We start from the raw sequence: 16,018 nt of genomic DNA on the forward strand, positions 1-16,018 counted from the left end.
TTATTTTGACAGAGATGTAACTGTAACTCATTATCTTAATCCTTTTGACTAAACGTTTGTAATATTCTAAACAGGATCATACTTGCATTTATGTATTTTGGGGCGAAAGGGCCAAAGTTGTAAACCTTTGATCGTGGGGATTTAATTTGTAATTTAAGACAGGTGGGAACTTTTTTTGGGTAATATGTATGATAGGCGAGGCTCTTTATTTAAAATGTATTACTTAATTATGTTGAAAATTGAGAGCGTGACAACTGGGCCGAAGAAACAAGTAGTGAACGTTCGCCAGGGGCAAGAAGGCCAGGGCAGTTCAGGCCAAATGACCAACAAGGGTCGACCTCCGCAGCACCCTCAGCCACAGTCATGGCAACAAACGAAGAGAGAACCATGGCCAGACGAGTACGTGGCCGAACATACGGCATTCACCGAACCTATCTACAAACTCCTAAACATCATTGGTAAATTACCATTCTTTGTTTGGCCAACAGTACTCTTAGGCACCGTCGGGAGAGGACCAGGGATGTGTACATATCACAAGGAGCGCGGCCACTAAACTACACAATGCCGACCTTTCAAACGGTATCTAGAAGAGCTCGCAGCAGCTGGGCATCTAAATCAGTGGATTGACGTTCGGCGAAATCCACTTCCTCCACCTCCACCGATCATCGGCAATCTCGTAAACGTTATACAAGGACTGGTTTCCGAAGACAGGGCAGTCGAGCTTCGTTCAGAAATTGACAGAGCCATCACCTCTTTACCCGTTTGCAACGTCGGCATTTCGGGAAAGCGACAATGGGAAGATCCGAGCCTCGGCAACCCTATTACTTTTACGTCTGACGACTTGAAAGGTGTGCAACTCCCTCATACGGATGCCCTCGTTATTACTGTTACTATTGATAGGTCAACCGTTCAGCGGGTGTTGATAGATCAAGGAAGCTCGGCGGACATAATGTTTTATTCAACATTTCAGAGCCTCGGATTATCTCCCGCTCAACTTCGGACAGCATCCACTCCTCTCATCAGTTTTACTGGAGCCCTGATTTGGCCACTCGGCTTAATCTCTCTCTCTGTGCGGGCTGGATCATGGGCTCTTGAGATCGAGTTTGTGGTGGTCGCTTCTCCCAGCCCATACAACGTAATACTCGGCCGAACCTAGCTGCACGAGATGAAGGCAGTCGCTTCTACTTTTCACCAGGTGGTAAAATTTGTTGGATGGAATGGTCGTCAGGAGAGCCTCCGAGGGGATCAGATCCAGTCAAAGAAGTGCTACATCACCACTGTAACAAAACAAACGGAGCTTTATGGAAGTACAATGCGTGGCAGCCACTGCTGTCCCACTAATTGAAGATGTTGGTGTGCCAGCCGAGGAAAGATCTACCGAGGAGTTAATACGATTTTCAATCACCGAGGGTGAAGGAAGATATTTTCTAATTGAGCGTTCTTAGAGCGTGACCAAACGCAAGGAGATGTGTGACTTCCTGATGCGAAACATAGAAGTATTTGCTTGGACTCCGCAAGAAATGCCGGGTGTGGATCCCACGTTCGCCGTGCACGCATTGAATGTCGATTCAAGTAAGCGGCCGGTGGTGCAGAAAGTCCGACGCTCGTCCGCCGCACACGTCGAAGCCGTGATGACAGAGGTGGATCAACTGTTAAAGGCTGGCGCCATTCGGGAAGTTTTATATCCCACCTGGCTTGCCAATCCAGTGGTTGTGCCGAAGAAGAATGGGAAGCTACGGGTTTGTGTTGATTACACAAACCTCAATGACGCCTGTCCTATGGATCGATTTCCCCTCCCTCGGATTGAGCAAATGGTGGACGCAACAGCAGGATGCGAACGCCTAAGCTTTATGGATGCATACCGGGGCTATCATCAGATAGCTTTGGCTCTGAAAGATCAGGAGAAGATGGCCTTTATTTCTCCTCGGGGAACTTACTGCTACAAGGTCGTGCCGTTCGACCTGAAGAATGCTGGTGCAACCTTCCAACGCTCCATCACAAAGATGTTTCCTGGTACGCTCGGCAGAATACTAGAAGCTTATATCGATGATCTGGTTTGCAAAAGCACATTCGCTCGGGACCACCTTCGGGATCTGGGAGAGGTCTTTGCTGTTTTGAAATGGCGGAAGTTGCGCCTCAATGCTAAGAAGTGTGCGTTTGGTGTAAGCTCAGGGAAGTTCCTTGGTTACATAATAAGTCGCCGAGGAATCGAAGCTGATCCCACACAGATCTTGGCCGTGCAAAATCTCCGAGCTCCGACTACTATGAAAGAGGTACAACGACTTACAGGAATGGTGGCTGCCCTGAACCGTTTCATCCGACGTTCGGGCGATTTTTGCCATCCGTTTGTTCGAGCAATCATGACTAGCCGATGCAAATTTGTATGGACCGAAGAGTGTGAGCAGGCTTTGCAATCCTTAAAGCAATACCTGTCCCACGCTCCTTTGCTCGTCAAGCCCCTTCCCGACAAAGATTTATATCTTTACCTTGCTGTTTTGGATCATGCTACCAGCGCAGTGCTTGTTCGGAAAGAGGGGATGGAGCATCAACCAATCTTCTACTCAAGCAAAACGATGATGGACTCTCAAATGAGGTATCTGCCCACGGAGAAATTGGCATTGGCCCTCGTTTCAGCTAAAACGAGCCTCTTGCCTTACTTTCAATCCCATAGGATTGTGGTCCTCACTGAGTTTCCTCTCAAAGCTGTCCTTCGAAAGACGGACACATCAAGCCGGATCCTGAAATTCTCTCAAGACCTAGCCAATTTTGACATCCAGTTTGAACCTCGGACCGCCATCAAGGGTCAGGCCTTGGTCGACTTCTTTGCCGAGCTCACTCCTGGATTGCAAGACGAAGCCAACGCCTTGGCCACCGCTGCGGAAGAAGCTCGAATTCAGGACGAAGAAGTTTTGGAAGAACCATGTAGCCATCCTGCGGAGCCCCTCCGTGCTCGGTAGACCCTGGGACAAAAGAAACCGAAGCGGTAATGGAGGCTCTTCTCTGGCGACGCCTGGCGAATGACCGTCGATGGAGCCTCGAATGTTCACAGGGCTAGTGCGGGCATCGTCCTTGTGTCTCCGAGCGGGACTGTGCATGAAAGCGTGGTTTCGATTGGGTACCCAGCGACGAACACCGAAGTGGAATATGAAGCTCTGATTGCAGGCCTCCAACTTGCTCTTCAGCTTGATGCAGATTCGGTTCACATCTTTTGTGACTCTCAGCTTATTGTGGGTCACTTAAACGACGATTATCAAGCCAAAGACCAGCGTATGAATGCTTACGTTAGCCACGTATTGACCTTGTTCTGAAGATTTGGCCGAGTGGAAGTGGAATGGATCGCTCGGGAGCACAATGCGCATGCTGACGCCCTGGCAGGTCTTGCTTCGGTTTACCGGACCTCGGGCAGTCGCACTATTGTCTTTGACGAAGTCGTAACGCCGAGCTTCGAGCACTCATGCCAACTAGTAATGGCGATTTCCCTCGGTCCAAGTCAACTAGATCCAATAATTGATTATCTGAAGAACCAGGTGTTACCACCGAACAAACGCGACGCACACAAACTCCGTTGCTGAGCAGCCAATTATTTCCTGGATCCAAACGACAACCTCTACCGACGGATTTTCACTGGCCCAGATTTACGTGTCGTCCACGAAGACCACGTGAAGACCATTCTGGAAGAACTCCACTCGGGAAGCTGTGGGGCGCATTCTGGAGGACGGTCCCTTGCACAGCGTGCGCTGACGCAGGGCTATTGGTGGCCGAAGATGGTTAAACAGTCGGAAGAGTACGTGAAGCGATGTGTTCGATGCCAACAGCAGGCATCTCTCATCCACCAGTCTGCCTTCCCCCTTAAAATGATCACTAGTCCATGGCCATTCGCAGTTTGGGCTTTAAACATAGTTAACAAAATGCCAAAGGCACCTGGAGGATTTGAGTATATGCTCACAGCCACAGATTTGTTCACTACGTGGGTTAAAGCTTCCCCCTTTGTCAAGACAACTGCAAGCGACGTGGAACGTTTTATTTGGAAGCATATCATCTCACGGTTCGGCGTACCTTACGCCATCCTTTCTGACAATGGCTCCCAATTCGTCGTATCCGCCATCAAAGCTTTTTATGCTAAGCGCCACATCACGATCCATAATTCCTCCGTGGCCTATCCTCAGGGCAATGGACAAGCCGAAGCTTCTAACAAGACGATCACTCGGGGGCTTAAGCGCCATTTGGACCGGAAACTCGGTAAATGGGTGGAAGAGCTTCCACACGTTTTATGGGCCTATCGTACCACCCCTCGGCGGTCTACCAGCCGTACCCCATTTGCTATGGCCTACGGCATGGAAGCTGTCCTCCCCTTGTCTACTATGATTCCAACAGCCCGAACGAAAAATTTTAACCCTGTGGATAATAATGCTCTTGTGGGGGCCGAGTTAGACTTTGCCGAAGAACTACGTGACAATGCTAACCTTCGGCATGCGGCGTATCAGCAAGAAGTAGCCAGAGGCTACAACCGAAATGTCCACGCTCGTCCGTTTAACGTTGGGGACTTAGTCCTTCGGATGGTTACCGAAGCATCAAAGTTAACCAAACTGAAGGATCCCTATGAAGGACCCTACCGAGTGGTGGAAAAGATTGGACATGGCGTCTACAAACTCGCTAAGATGGATGGAACCCCAATTGCTAATCCATGGAATGCTCAAAAACTTCGAAAATTCCGCGGCTAGTACTGGTATCCTCCTTTTTTCATTTCTTCTCTTGTACTTACATTTTGTTCGGAATGTACGCCTTTGAGCGTCGTTTACTTAATGCAAGTTTCTTTATTTATTCAGTTGTTTCCCTATTATTCATTTTAACTGGGGTATCTCATCTAGCCCCGGGTTCATGCCCTCGGGGCGCAGGTACTTCCTCCCCGTGACCGATACGCTAGGTATGGACTTCAATTGTTCGGGCAAAATTCTCATAGTCCTTGGTCATTTCTTCGTTCGGGCGAAATTCTCGTAGCCCTTGGAACATCACTCGTTTGCACGTCCTACGTTCAGCTTTGTTTACCCATTCTACTGCCTTATTGTATTCCCACAGCAATACAATAGGGCAGGGGGCTACTATATGGGTAAACCCGAGTACATGTTATAGTAACTCCTATTCATATTCTTATTAACCGGGCGAAAAGGCTTGGCAAGTATGTGATGTGTTTTCATTCAACAAGCATTGGTTAAGTTAAAGTGTTGACACAGAAAAACACTCATAACTAAGACTTCCACCGAACAAGGAAACATGTAGATTTTTCCATAAAACATAAAAGAACTTCTATCATTCAACAAGGTATGGCAATGGTAAATCGTTCAGTGCCACCCTCAAAACTGTATCATTACAAACTTCGGTGCGGCCAAAGACTAATTGTTCAAGGCCGACCGTGTCGATTACAAAGTCAAAAAAAAAAAACGAAACAAACGAAAACAAAGTCTATTGGACTTCGGGAGGCGGTACAGCCGAGGTTGGCTCTGTGTGTTCACTAGGAGATGCAGCATCCACAGCTTCGGGAGGAGGAGCGATTGGTTGCTCAGCCTCGACTGATGACAAAGGCGGGACCTCGACTAAGGACCTCCTTTCGTCGTCTGGCTCAACCCCTGCATCGTCCAAGCTGCTATTGTACCCAAGCATAAAGCTCGCCTTGTGTTGGGTCTCTTTCATTTCGGCTTGGACTTCTAGGATCTCATCTGCCATGTCCTCCTCAGCTTGAGCGTAACCTTTGTTATAATGCTCCGTGAACTCCTTCTCCATCTCTTCCTTCATCTCTCTCCTTCCCAACTCCCTTCCTTCGGCGAGTCCCTCATCATTGCCTTCTCCCCTCGTCCGTTCGGCTGCGTCCATGAGCCCCTTATTTAGGTCAGAGAGGTATGCAACCTGCAGCTCCAAAGACTGCCGAACGGACTCCGACTGCTCCAAGCTCTTCTTGTAGTCGGCAGCCACATTTTTGTCGTGCTCCACCGACTGTTTGAGGAGCTTGGATTTCTTGTCATGCTCGGTGAGGTACATCTGTGCACTCATTATAGATTGAGTGGCCTGCAATTAAACCAATTTAAAGTTATCCGAAGAAATTATGATGATGAAAACCGGAATTTGTCATTAGCATGGAGAATTGGCTTACCCTCCCGGCGTGGTAGTAGTACTCGTTCAGTGCTGTCTTCAACGATGAGGGGCTATGGATGTCCCTCGGAAGAGCCAGCCCAGAATGTAGGGCGAAGCCCAGCGATGGGTCCTCCTTCAGGCTGTCAGACTTCAAAACTTGTTTTTTGTCCAACGTAATGAAGTCTGGAGTCCAAGGTGCATCGAGATCCAGGGATAAGCCTTTCCCTGGTCCCTTTTCGTCGGCCTCTTCTCCATTCTTCCCTCTTCCTCCTGCCTCAATCTCCTTCGGTGTTGTTTTGGCCTTTTTGCTGGTCGGGGCGCCCTTGGGGGATAGGGGTGTAGAAGTGGGCCGCTTTTGTGCACGCTCGGGCGCAGGAGCCCTAGGGCTCGGACCAGATCCCGAGGCCCCAGGGGCTTCAGCTTTCTTGAGCCCTCTCCCCCTCTCCTTCTCCTCCAATTTTTGTTGGAGGACGGCTTTGAAGCTTCGGGGCGGCATTTCTTCTTGGAATGGCACTTCTTTGGTTGGTTGGCGGATTGTTCCTCGGAGTGGCCTCTCTTCGCTCGGAACTTGTTCGGGAGGCAAGCTCACTCTCGTCCGTAACCTTCCCTCGGATTCTTCCCCCGTACGTTGGTTTGTACTTCAAAATGGTTGGGGCGTCTCTCTCCTCTATTGGAATTGTGAGAAGAGACGCAGCTAACCCACAGTCTTTTGCTGCCTTCAACAGATCCCTGTTAACCTTGGTGGTATCTGTATGGAGCATTAAACATCAAAAGAAAATGAGTTAGAAAAGATAATTAGAATCCGGGCGTAAAAACTTTAATAACAAACGAGCTACTAAAGTTGAAAACTTATCCTTACTTGGGGAACCCCTACGCGTCGCAATCCCGAACAAACCGTACTCACATTGTGGGAACTCATAGTTACCTCGGACTTCGACATAGTCCGAGGCCCACTTCTCAGAATCGTACATCCCTTCGAAAATGATCTTCACCATGTTTCTTCGAGAACACAGGTAATATCTGGAATATCGAACATTCCGAGACATCATGTAGTTCTCAAAGATGTGGCGGGCCTCCAGTCTAAACATCTTGAGCTTGGCCAACTTGATTATGGAATGGATAATACAGTAAGAGTTCACGCTCAGTTGGCATGGGGTGAGCTCGGACCGGTGGAGGATCTCCCTTAGGATCCTGTGCATTGGAAACCGAAGCCCACCTTCGGTAATGGCCATCAGGGGCACAGTGACATGCTCGTCACTGAACGTTATTCGGTTGCCTTGCACCGGTGTTATGACGACATCGCCGGGAATGTTGTAGATCTTCCGAAAGGAACCAAGGCTAGCTTGGTCCTTGAAGGAGTCCCAGTATGGGCAAGGGTCCTTTCCCATTCGGTCGGGGATAAGGTCGAGGTCTATCGGGGTGATCCTCCTCCTTTTCCTTTGAGGCTCATGAGACGATTCTCCCACGACCTCTGGTTCATCCGTTGCTCGGCCAGAGGAAGCGGAGGGAGTCTCTGGGTTGAACTCCCACCTTTCGGACTCTGCTTCTTCGCCGGTCACCTCTTCTCCCTCCTCGCCCCTTCTTCGTTCAGATTTTTCTCCTCCTTATCCGAAGGGACGTCCTCAAGATCAATGATATCACTGTCTGGGCCCATCGTTCGGAGGGGAATCACCGACGCAGGGAAATCGATCCCTGGGATTCCCTCGGGAGCTCCACCACTTGCTCTCGTTCAGTGACCCCGAGCTTCCTCTCTTATAATCTCGGCAAGTTGGGGGTCAACTCTGTAGAAGCCCGCCGATTGAGAAGACTCACCAGAAGAGGTGGATCGTGGAGACTCCATACCTAAAATACAAGTGCAAGGGATAAGACCGTTAGCGAATTGCATGGCCGGAAGTCCTAGGAGTGCCTATGTTCGGTGTATCTATCATTCCGAGTGAACTCTAGCGTTCCCTATCTTTTCCAAGCGCCATTCCCCTGATCAAGTGGAAGGTCATTAACGTTCGACATCCTAACGTGTCTCAAATGCCTGAAGCCCGGAGTTCACCTTTTTTCATTCGGACTTTGTTCAGGTGTTTTTTGCTAATATTAGCGTACTGTTCGGAAGAACACGGTTGAAGATGAACATGAGCTGGGAAGAACATATGAACATCTTTAACATTCTCCAGTGTTCAGGCGGCGGGGCAAGTCGAAACAAGGGGAAAAAAACCCATTTCTTGGGCAAAGCGTATTCAAAAGTAACCAAAAAGTAGTTAAAAACACAGGAAATCAAGATATACCTGGAAACTAAGAGAAATTTGTGATCAAATGCGTTGAAATCTTCAGATTTTGGTGGTTTTCTAGCAACGAACCTTGCTCTGCAACTGAAACGGTCGAAGCGTAGGGAGGAAAAATGGTTCTCTCTCCACCCCCTCCCCTTTTATACCTAGGGCGGAATTCGAAGCGATTCGATGTCCCCAGCAATAGGATTTAAGCGGGAGATTGATGTGATGCTCGATGATGGACACGTGGCAAGTGACGAAACGTACCACCACCCAATGTAATCGTGACACCTGGCAAAGTTTCAAATCTGTGGTTGCAGAGGCATTAAATGAAAGCTACAAGCACATGTCAAAAAGTTACAAGCACTTTATCCGTTCAACAACTTCAACGATTCGTCCAGTCATTCGTTCTTCGGATCTGCACTGACATTCGGCCACTTGTTATTCAACTCCTCCTTCCCTTCCGAGCAAGTAAAGCAGGAGTTGAGGGGCTATTGTAGGGGGCCGAAATATCCAAAGGTTCATAGGGTTCACAAGGTCCAATGGGGGGGAACAAGTTCACACGCTATTTAACCCGTCGTCCAGTTGTCTCAGTTCATCTGTAAATAAAGATGAGCTTAGGCGTGATGTATCGTTAATCTTCCGAGGGATAGATGGATCCCCGGGTGCTTCACCGAACGCTGTACGTCTATCCGAACGCACATAAACTCGAGTTCGCTCGGTGATCTTATCTTCTGCCCGGGGACGTCCTCTCGTTAAGCGAAGTTGTTCTTCGGAGAGCACATCAAATGCTCGGAGCAGCTTCGTCCATCAGAAGGGAGTTCCACAGAGTACCATCGTTTATGGAACCTTCCAGAAGTCTCTATTGATAAGTAAGCTGTCTTTTCTGATATTCGAAGTGACATCTCTGAGCGATATGACCTTTCTGACATCGACCCATGTGACTCTGTAAGATCTGGGGAAGCGGCGCTCATTAAATGGCTCTGCTGCATGACGTTATCCGAGCGTTACTCGACGCGTGGAAAGCAAAGCCATCTTGCTTAGCACTCCACCCCTTCGCCTATAAATAGAAGGGCACTATCACTAAGAAAAAAAATCGGAACTCCTTCTCAACTGCACTCTCTCCTCTCTACTAGCCTATTTCTTACCAAACTTCTTCTTGTCTTCTCCACTTACTGACAAGTTCGTCGGAGCTTCTTCCTGGAGGAACATCCCCCTCCGGTTCTGCAGGTACTCCAAGTTCAACGCCGTCTCCCATGGTCCAGCAAACGGAGAAAAGTACATAGGAAAGATCATGACGAAAGCGATCCCCACAGTATATATCTGAGTTGGGTGTACATAGAATTCTAAAACGCACCAATAATTTGAATTATAAATTTGGAATTATATATGTTTATCTTTTTAAAAAGCATATGTACTCCCAAGTAGCATTATTTTGAACGAAAAATAGAAGGAAGATTAATCGTCCATGTTACCATATGATGGAGAGTCAGTTCAAAACACCTTACGGCCCACCTTTGGGAAATTTTTGCTTTCATGTTCTTAATGTGCTGGCAGGCTCTCTATTTGGGAACACTCAGATTTGGTTTGTATAATACTTACTAGCTAATAGCTATCCTCATTGTATTATTTGGAAATCTCAGCTTCTAACTTATGCTGATAGATTAGCAAAATAATTCTTTCCTCAAGTCTTCATCTGTCCTTGTTATTCACATGTTGCCTCGATAACATGAAGAAAACATAAAAGATTCTCAGATCATGTGCAAGGTTCAGTTGAATATTGGGATGGACAGCTAGAGTAGACGTTGTGCTGAAATTTTCATGCCAGAGGAGACAGCTGGGAATCAACTCCACTCGTGCATCGCATTTTCAATGAACCACATTTTACTATACTACTATATATGTTGCATAATCATTTTGGGGTCAATTTGGTGGGAGACATTGAGAAATCATTTCCGTGAAAGCGTGTAGATCCAAATCGAAACCATGTTACAGCCAGCTGGTTGTTGGAGAGGATGAGATTCCTTGTCTCCTTTCAGCCTGGTATATATGTGGAGCCTGATGAAGAGGAAAGGAAACACAACCCACCACAAGTAACTTGACATTGAAAATTTCCCATCCAGTTCTAATTGTCCTTATTCCCAATTGCAAAGAAAAATGGCTTCATCTTCTTTGAGATCAAAATCCTTCTACCATTCTCGTTCTGTCAGCCTGCCTTCTACACTTCACCCAGTCATTCCTCACTTCGATGAGCATTTGGGGCTAAGTGGCCTTGAAAACATGTATGATCGTTTGGATGATTTGCTTCTATTGCCACACACTCAACTATCTTTTGCTCAACAACGTCATGAGAAATGGGTTGAAGTTGTGCTGGAAAAGTATCTAGGGCTGTTGGATGTGTGTGCTACCATTAAAGATGTATCCTCACAAACAAAGCAAGATTTACAAGGCCTTCTTTCAATCCTACGCAGAAGAAGGGAGGAGAATGACTTTTCAGAGTACTTAAATTCAAAAAAGAAGGCAAATAAGGTGATCCAAAAGTCCTTAAAGGATTTGAAGAGTATCAAAACCAAGCACACCGACGTAGTTGTTGGCAAAAGCCGGGAAACTTTGGATTCGCTGAATGAGGTTGAAGCAGCCACTATTGGGGTTTTCGAGACATTGTTGTCCTATATTTCAGGGACAAAGGCAGAGTCAAGATTTTCTTCGGTTTCCAAACTCATGCCGCGAAAGAACGTTGCATCCAAAGATGAAGAAACAAAGAGTAACGTGTTTGACAAATTTGATGCTGCATTCCACTTGCTCAACAATCTTAAGATGAGCAAATCTGATAATACAATGCACGTTGAGAATGTGCAACACCAGTTGGGGAAGATGGAGTCAAGCATTCAAGATATCGAAGAAGGACTTGACTGTTTATTCAGACGGTTAATCAAAACGAGAGTTATCCTCCTCAACATTCTCAACCACTAGCTAGAAAAAACGATAAAAACTGTAGTGCAATATTTTTGGCATCTACAATGTTGCCCAAGATTTTTGATTAGCTGTTCATACTTGTATTTGAGGCTTACACTTTATATTTCGTCCATCGATCATAATTGAATATACTTGAGACAATTCTTTTTACAACTTTAGTTCTCTCCTTATCATTCGATAACACTTTATTTTTTTTTTTATCCGCCATTCGATAACACTTGGAAATGAATGAACCATAAATACCTGGTTAAAGTTTCTGATGGTAAAGGAAAATATACAGGAAGGGGAAAACTGTGATTCAAAAATCTAAATTGTATGTTTCAACGCCCACATTACAGTTTCACAAAGTTGGAAAACATAGGTGTACAAAACTAGAGAAAAACTAATCTAGAGAAAAACTTATAAAAAGTCGGAGCTAAAAGTTATTACTGTCCCCATATGGAATAAAATAATGGTTATGAGTGGTCATTAAAACTAGACAGTCGATGCTTCCAAACAATTGGGATTTTTCCGAAACAATTTGTTCTTCAACCCGTAGAGGGTAAAGTCGTCCAATATATTTTATGGATAAATAATTTTGGAGCCAAACTAAATTGGTTAGGAAATAGGTTAGACAAGTTTTTCAACCGTTCAAACAACATGCAAATCGGAGTTTGGGAGTGTCCGTGGCATGACTGCAATGTTTGATCGGTTTTGAAATTTCAACAATGTGTGCGCCTGGGGCGCAAGGATTTGCACTTGAGCGCATTAACACTCAGCAATTAGTCAAAATTTGCGGGTTCGCTCCAGACACTCCCGAATTCTGATTTTTGCAAGGTTTGAACCATTAAAAAGATTGTTGAATATACTTTTTAACCCAAGTAGTTTGGATTTAAAATTATTTGTAATAAAATATGATAAATTTACTCTCTGTGAGTTGAAATATAAATCATTCCAATAAAACGCTGGCATCTCCTTCATTTTAAATCGGATAAAGACCTATAATATATCGGTAAAGAGGACTTTTAAAGTTCTAAAAGATGGTGGTTTGGTAGTCGTTGTGGTCAAGTGACATTTTTTGTGATATAAACATTGAAATTTGGCTTCGTAAATGTCTAAGCCTTGTATTTCTTAGGAAACTTCCGATGATTATACAAATTTTGTGCGCTTTGATGAAGTCTGGAATGTCTTATGAACTCTCTCAAACTCTTTAAGAAAGGAATAAATACCGTAGAACTAGAAATGTGAGTACTAAATGGACTTCAGAATGAGTGGAAGGGTACGAAAATGTGTTTTAGCCTTAGTGGCTCTGACGATCTTAAAATTGGTTTACTTTCAAATATCTTTTTGGAAATCAAAATCTAATTATTTTTATGGTTTGATCCTACCATCTTTTAGTACTTTGAATACCCTGTTTATCAATATAAAATAGGTTTCTATCCTGCTTAAGGTTAGTTTGATTCAAGGACTTTCCGAAACAATTTGTTCTTCAACCCGTCGAGGATAAAGTTGCCTATAATATTTTGATGTATAAATAATTTTTAAGCCTTACTAAATTGGTTAGAAAGTAGGCTAGACAAGCTTTTCACGGTTCAAACCACATGCAAATCGGAGTTCGAAAGTGTTGGTGGCAAGACCGCGAAGATTGTTGAAATTTTAACAATGCGCCCAGGGCACGATGCAATGTGACTGGGGCGTACAGGCGCCTGAGGCGCATTAGCACTCATCAATTGGTTAAACTTTGCGGTTTCACTCCGAACACTCCCGAGCTCCAATTTTTGTAAGATTTGAACTATTAAAAAGCATGTTGAGTGTATTTTCTAACTCAAGTAGTTTGGAGTTAAAATTACTCGTACATAAAAGGTTATGACAAATTTACTCTGAGTGAGTTGAAATATAAATCATTCCGGTAAAACGCTCGCATCTGCTTCATTTTAAATCCGATAAAGACCTATAATATATCAATAAAGAGGATTTTTAAAGTTCTAAAAGATGGTTGATTCCAACCATAAAAATAACAAAGCTTAGTTTATGAAAAGAGGATAGCAATTAAACCGCTACAATAATTATCTGATCACTAGCTACTAGCCCTCCACTATATACCAACACTGTCACCGTATGTAACACTACCTCTACACCACCATCTATTCACCATCTACTCCACCATATATCACTTCTGGTAGTATTAAAATAATTTTACTTGAGACAATTGGAATCTTCCCAGCCGTTGCATGAATTAACATGCATGAACTCCCAGAAGTGCTGATTAAACTACAACATACACGAGTTCCCATTTAGTTATTTTAATCTTTTTGTTTTGTCATTCTTTAATCCTAATTTACTCTATCCTAGGGGACTTGGGGGAGGGAATGGGTGCTTAGGGAAATCGAACCCTGCCCATATCCATGGGAGTATAAGGGAGGCACCAACTGCACTGCACTCCACTTGCTAGTTATTTTAATCTTTACTAATCTCTTTCTTAAATATTTTCATTGTACCATATTGAACTTTAACCAGGTAAGTAACTAACTTGACTGACTGGGCATGTTACTATTTTTCATTCATTTCCAAGTGCTATGGAAGATGTAGAAGTGTAGAAGAAGAGAACTAAAGTTGTACACAGAATTCTCTAAGTATATTGGTTTATAACACAAGCACAAAATAAAAAGTGTATGGTCTTATGTACAAGTATGAACATCTAATCAAAAATCTTTGGCGACATTTTCTGATGCCAAAATATTGAACTACGGTTTTTATCTTTGTTGCTAGCTAATGGTTGAGAATGTTCAGGAGGATAAGTCTCGTTTTGATTTAACCGTCTAAACAAACACTCAAGTCCTTCTTCAATATCTTGAATGCTTGACTCCATCTTTTCCATCTGGTGTTGCACATTCTCGATGTGTACTGCATTATTAGATTTGCTCATCTTGTGATTGTTGAGCGAGTGTAATGCAGCATCAAATTTGTCAAAGACGTTACTCTTTGTTTCTTCATTTTCAGATGCAACGATCTTTCGATGCACTAGTTTGGAAGCCAAAGAAAATGCACTCAATCTTGAATCTGCTTTTGTTCCTGAAATATTGGACAAGAATGACTCCAACACCCCAATAGTGGCTTCTTCAACCTCATTTGTGAATCCAAAAGTTCCTGGCTTTTGCCAAGACCTACGATAGTGTGCTTGGTTTTGACACTCTTCAAATCTTTTAGATACTTTTGGATCACCTTCTTTGCCTTCTTTCTAGAATTTAAGTAGCTGGAAAAGTCATCCGCCTCCCTTCTTCTGCGTAGGATTGAAAGAAGGCCTTGTAAACCTTGCTTTGTTTGTGAGGATACATCTTTAGTGGTAGCACACACATATATCCAACAGCCCTAGATACTTTTCCAGCACAACTTCAACCCATTTCTCCTGGCTTTGTGGGGGAAAAGATTGCTGAGTATGAGGCAATAGAAGCAAATCATCCAAAGGATCATACATGTTTTCAAGGCCACTTAGCCTCAAATGCTCATCAACATGAGGAATGATCGGATGAAGTCTAGAAGGCAAGCTGACAGAACGAGCATGGTAGAAGGATTTTGATTTCAAAGGAGATAAAGCCATTTTTTCTTTGCAATTGGGAAAAAGGATACTTAGAACTGGATGTGAAATTTTCAATGGCAAGTTAGTTGTGGTGGGTTGTGTTTCCTTTCCTCTTCATTAGGCTCCAAATATATACCAGGCTGAAAGGAGACAAGGAATCTCATCCTCTTCAAAAATCAGCTGGCTACAACATGGTTTTGATTTAGATCTACACGCTTTCGTGGAGATGTTTACAGTATGTCTCTCACCAAATTGACCCCAAAATGATTATGCAATATAGTACAATGATGTTCATAGAAAATGCGATGCACGAGTGGAGTTGATGCATGGTTGTCTCCTCTGGCATGAAAATGTCAGCACTCTATAGTCTATTGCTTCTTTCCCCCATATTTAACTGTGCACATGATTTGAGCATTTTTTATGTTTTCTTCGTATTAGGCAACATTGCTGAGGTAAGGACAGATTAGACTTGAAGGTAATTTTAACTTCCATATTCATTAGCATCATTTAAAAGCTGAGATTTCTGAATGACACTGAATCTGAGTGTTCCCAAACATCAGCCACCACATTTTCCCTCTTTTCTAAACCAGACCAAATTCCTAAACTTGCACACGTCTCATAATTGTTCATTAAATTCCTGACTTGGGACAACTGGAATCTTGACAGCCTTGCATAACCTTGTAATCAGGATCCTCCTATTTAATATCTTAGTCAAATGTCTCACGATTATCTTTGTGGGTGCAACAAATAACATAGGTGGGTGCTAAAAGTTGAAAATTGTTGCCCTAGGATATGAGTTGAAGCCAATGAGTTTTCAAAAGAAGTTTATCTAATCAGTGCTTCCAAATGCAGAGGTCCAAACTTTTTCTAACAGAATGACTGTGATGTTTTCTTTCCCCTTGGATTCTTCCATCAACCCCGTCTCAATGATTTCCTTATCGACCAACATAGGGAAATAACATAAATAATAAATACTTTAGCCAGCATTAACTCGATTTATTTCAGTCAAATTAGCTAGGCTGAAGCTAAACTATTGTGGACGAAAAAGCCTGCAAATTGCATATGGCTTTCCCATGTCTTTTCACTATTTACCGACACGGTG

General features: G+C 44.1%; 3 protein-coding genes across 3 annotated transcripts; 2 read left to right on the top strand and 1 right to left on the bottom strand.

The window, feature by feature from the left end:
• The first annotated feature begins 214 nt into the window (after positions 1-214).
• Positions 215-1,156, top strand: LOC131327491 (uncharacterized). Its single transcript, XM_058360654.1, has 2 exons — positions 215-458; positions 588-1,156. Exons 1-2 carry the CDS (start codon positions 215-217, stop codon positions 1,154-1,156), a joined length of 813 nt encoding a protein of 270 aa, XP_058216637.1.
• Positions 1,157-10,541: 9,385 nt separating this feature from the next.
• Positions 10,542-11,357, top strand: LOC131327492 (uncharacterized). The gene has a single exon (XM_058360655.1). The coding sequence runs from the start codon at positions 10,542-10,544 to the stop codon at positions 11,355-11,357; it is 816 nt and encodes a 271-aa protein (XP_058216638.1).
• Positions 11,358-14,037: 2,680 nt separating this feature from the next.
• On the bottom strand, positions 14,038-14,937 carry LOC131327493 (uncharacterized). The gene is made up of 2 exons (XM_058360656.1): positions 14,692-14,937; positions 14,038-14,577 (listed from the first exon to the last, which is right to left on the bottom strand). The coding sequence occupies exons 1-2, from the start codon at positions 14,935-14,937 to the stop codon at positions 14,038-14,040; spliced, it is 786 nt and encodes a 261-aa protein (XP_058216639.1).
• Between the last annotated feature and the right edge of the window lie 1,081 nt (positions 14,938-16,018).

Source organism: Rhododendron vialii, chromosome 5a (assembly GCF_030253575.1).
Source record: "Rhododendron vialii isolate Sample 1 chromosome 5a, ASM3025357v1".
Classification (NCBI taxonomy): domain Eukaryota; kingdom Viridiplantae; phylum Streptophyta; class Magnoliopsida; order Ericales; family Ericaceae; genus Rhododendron; species Rhododendron vialii.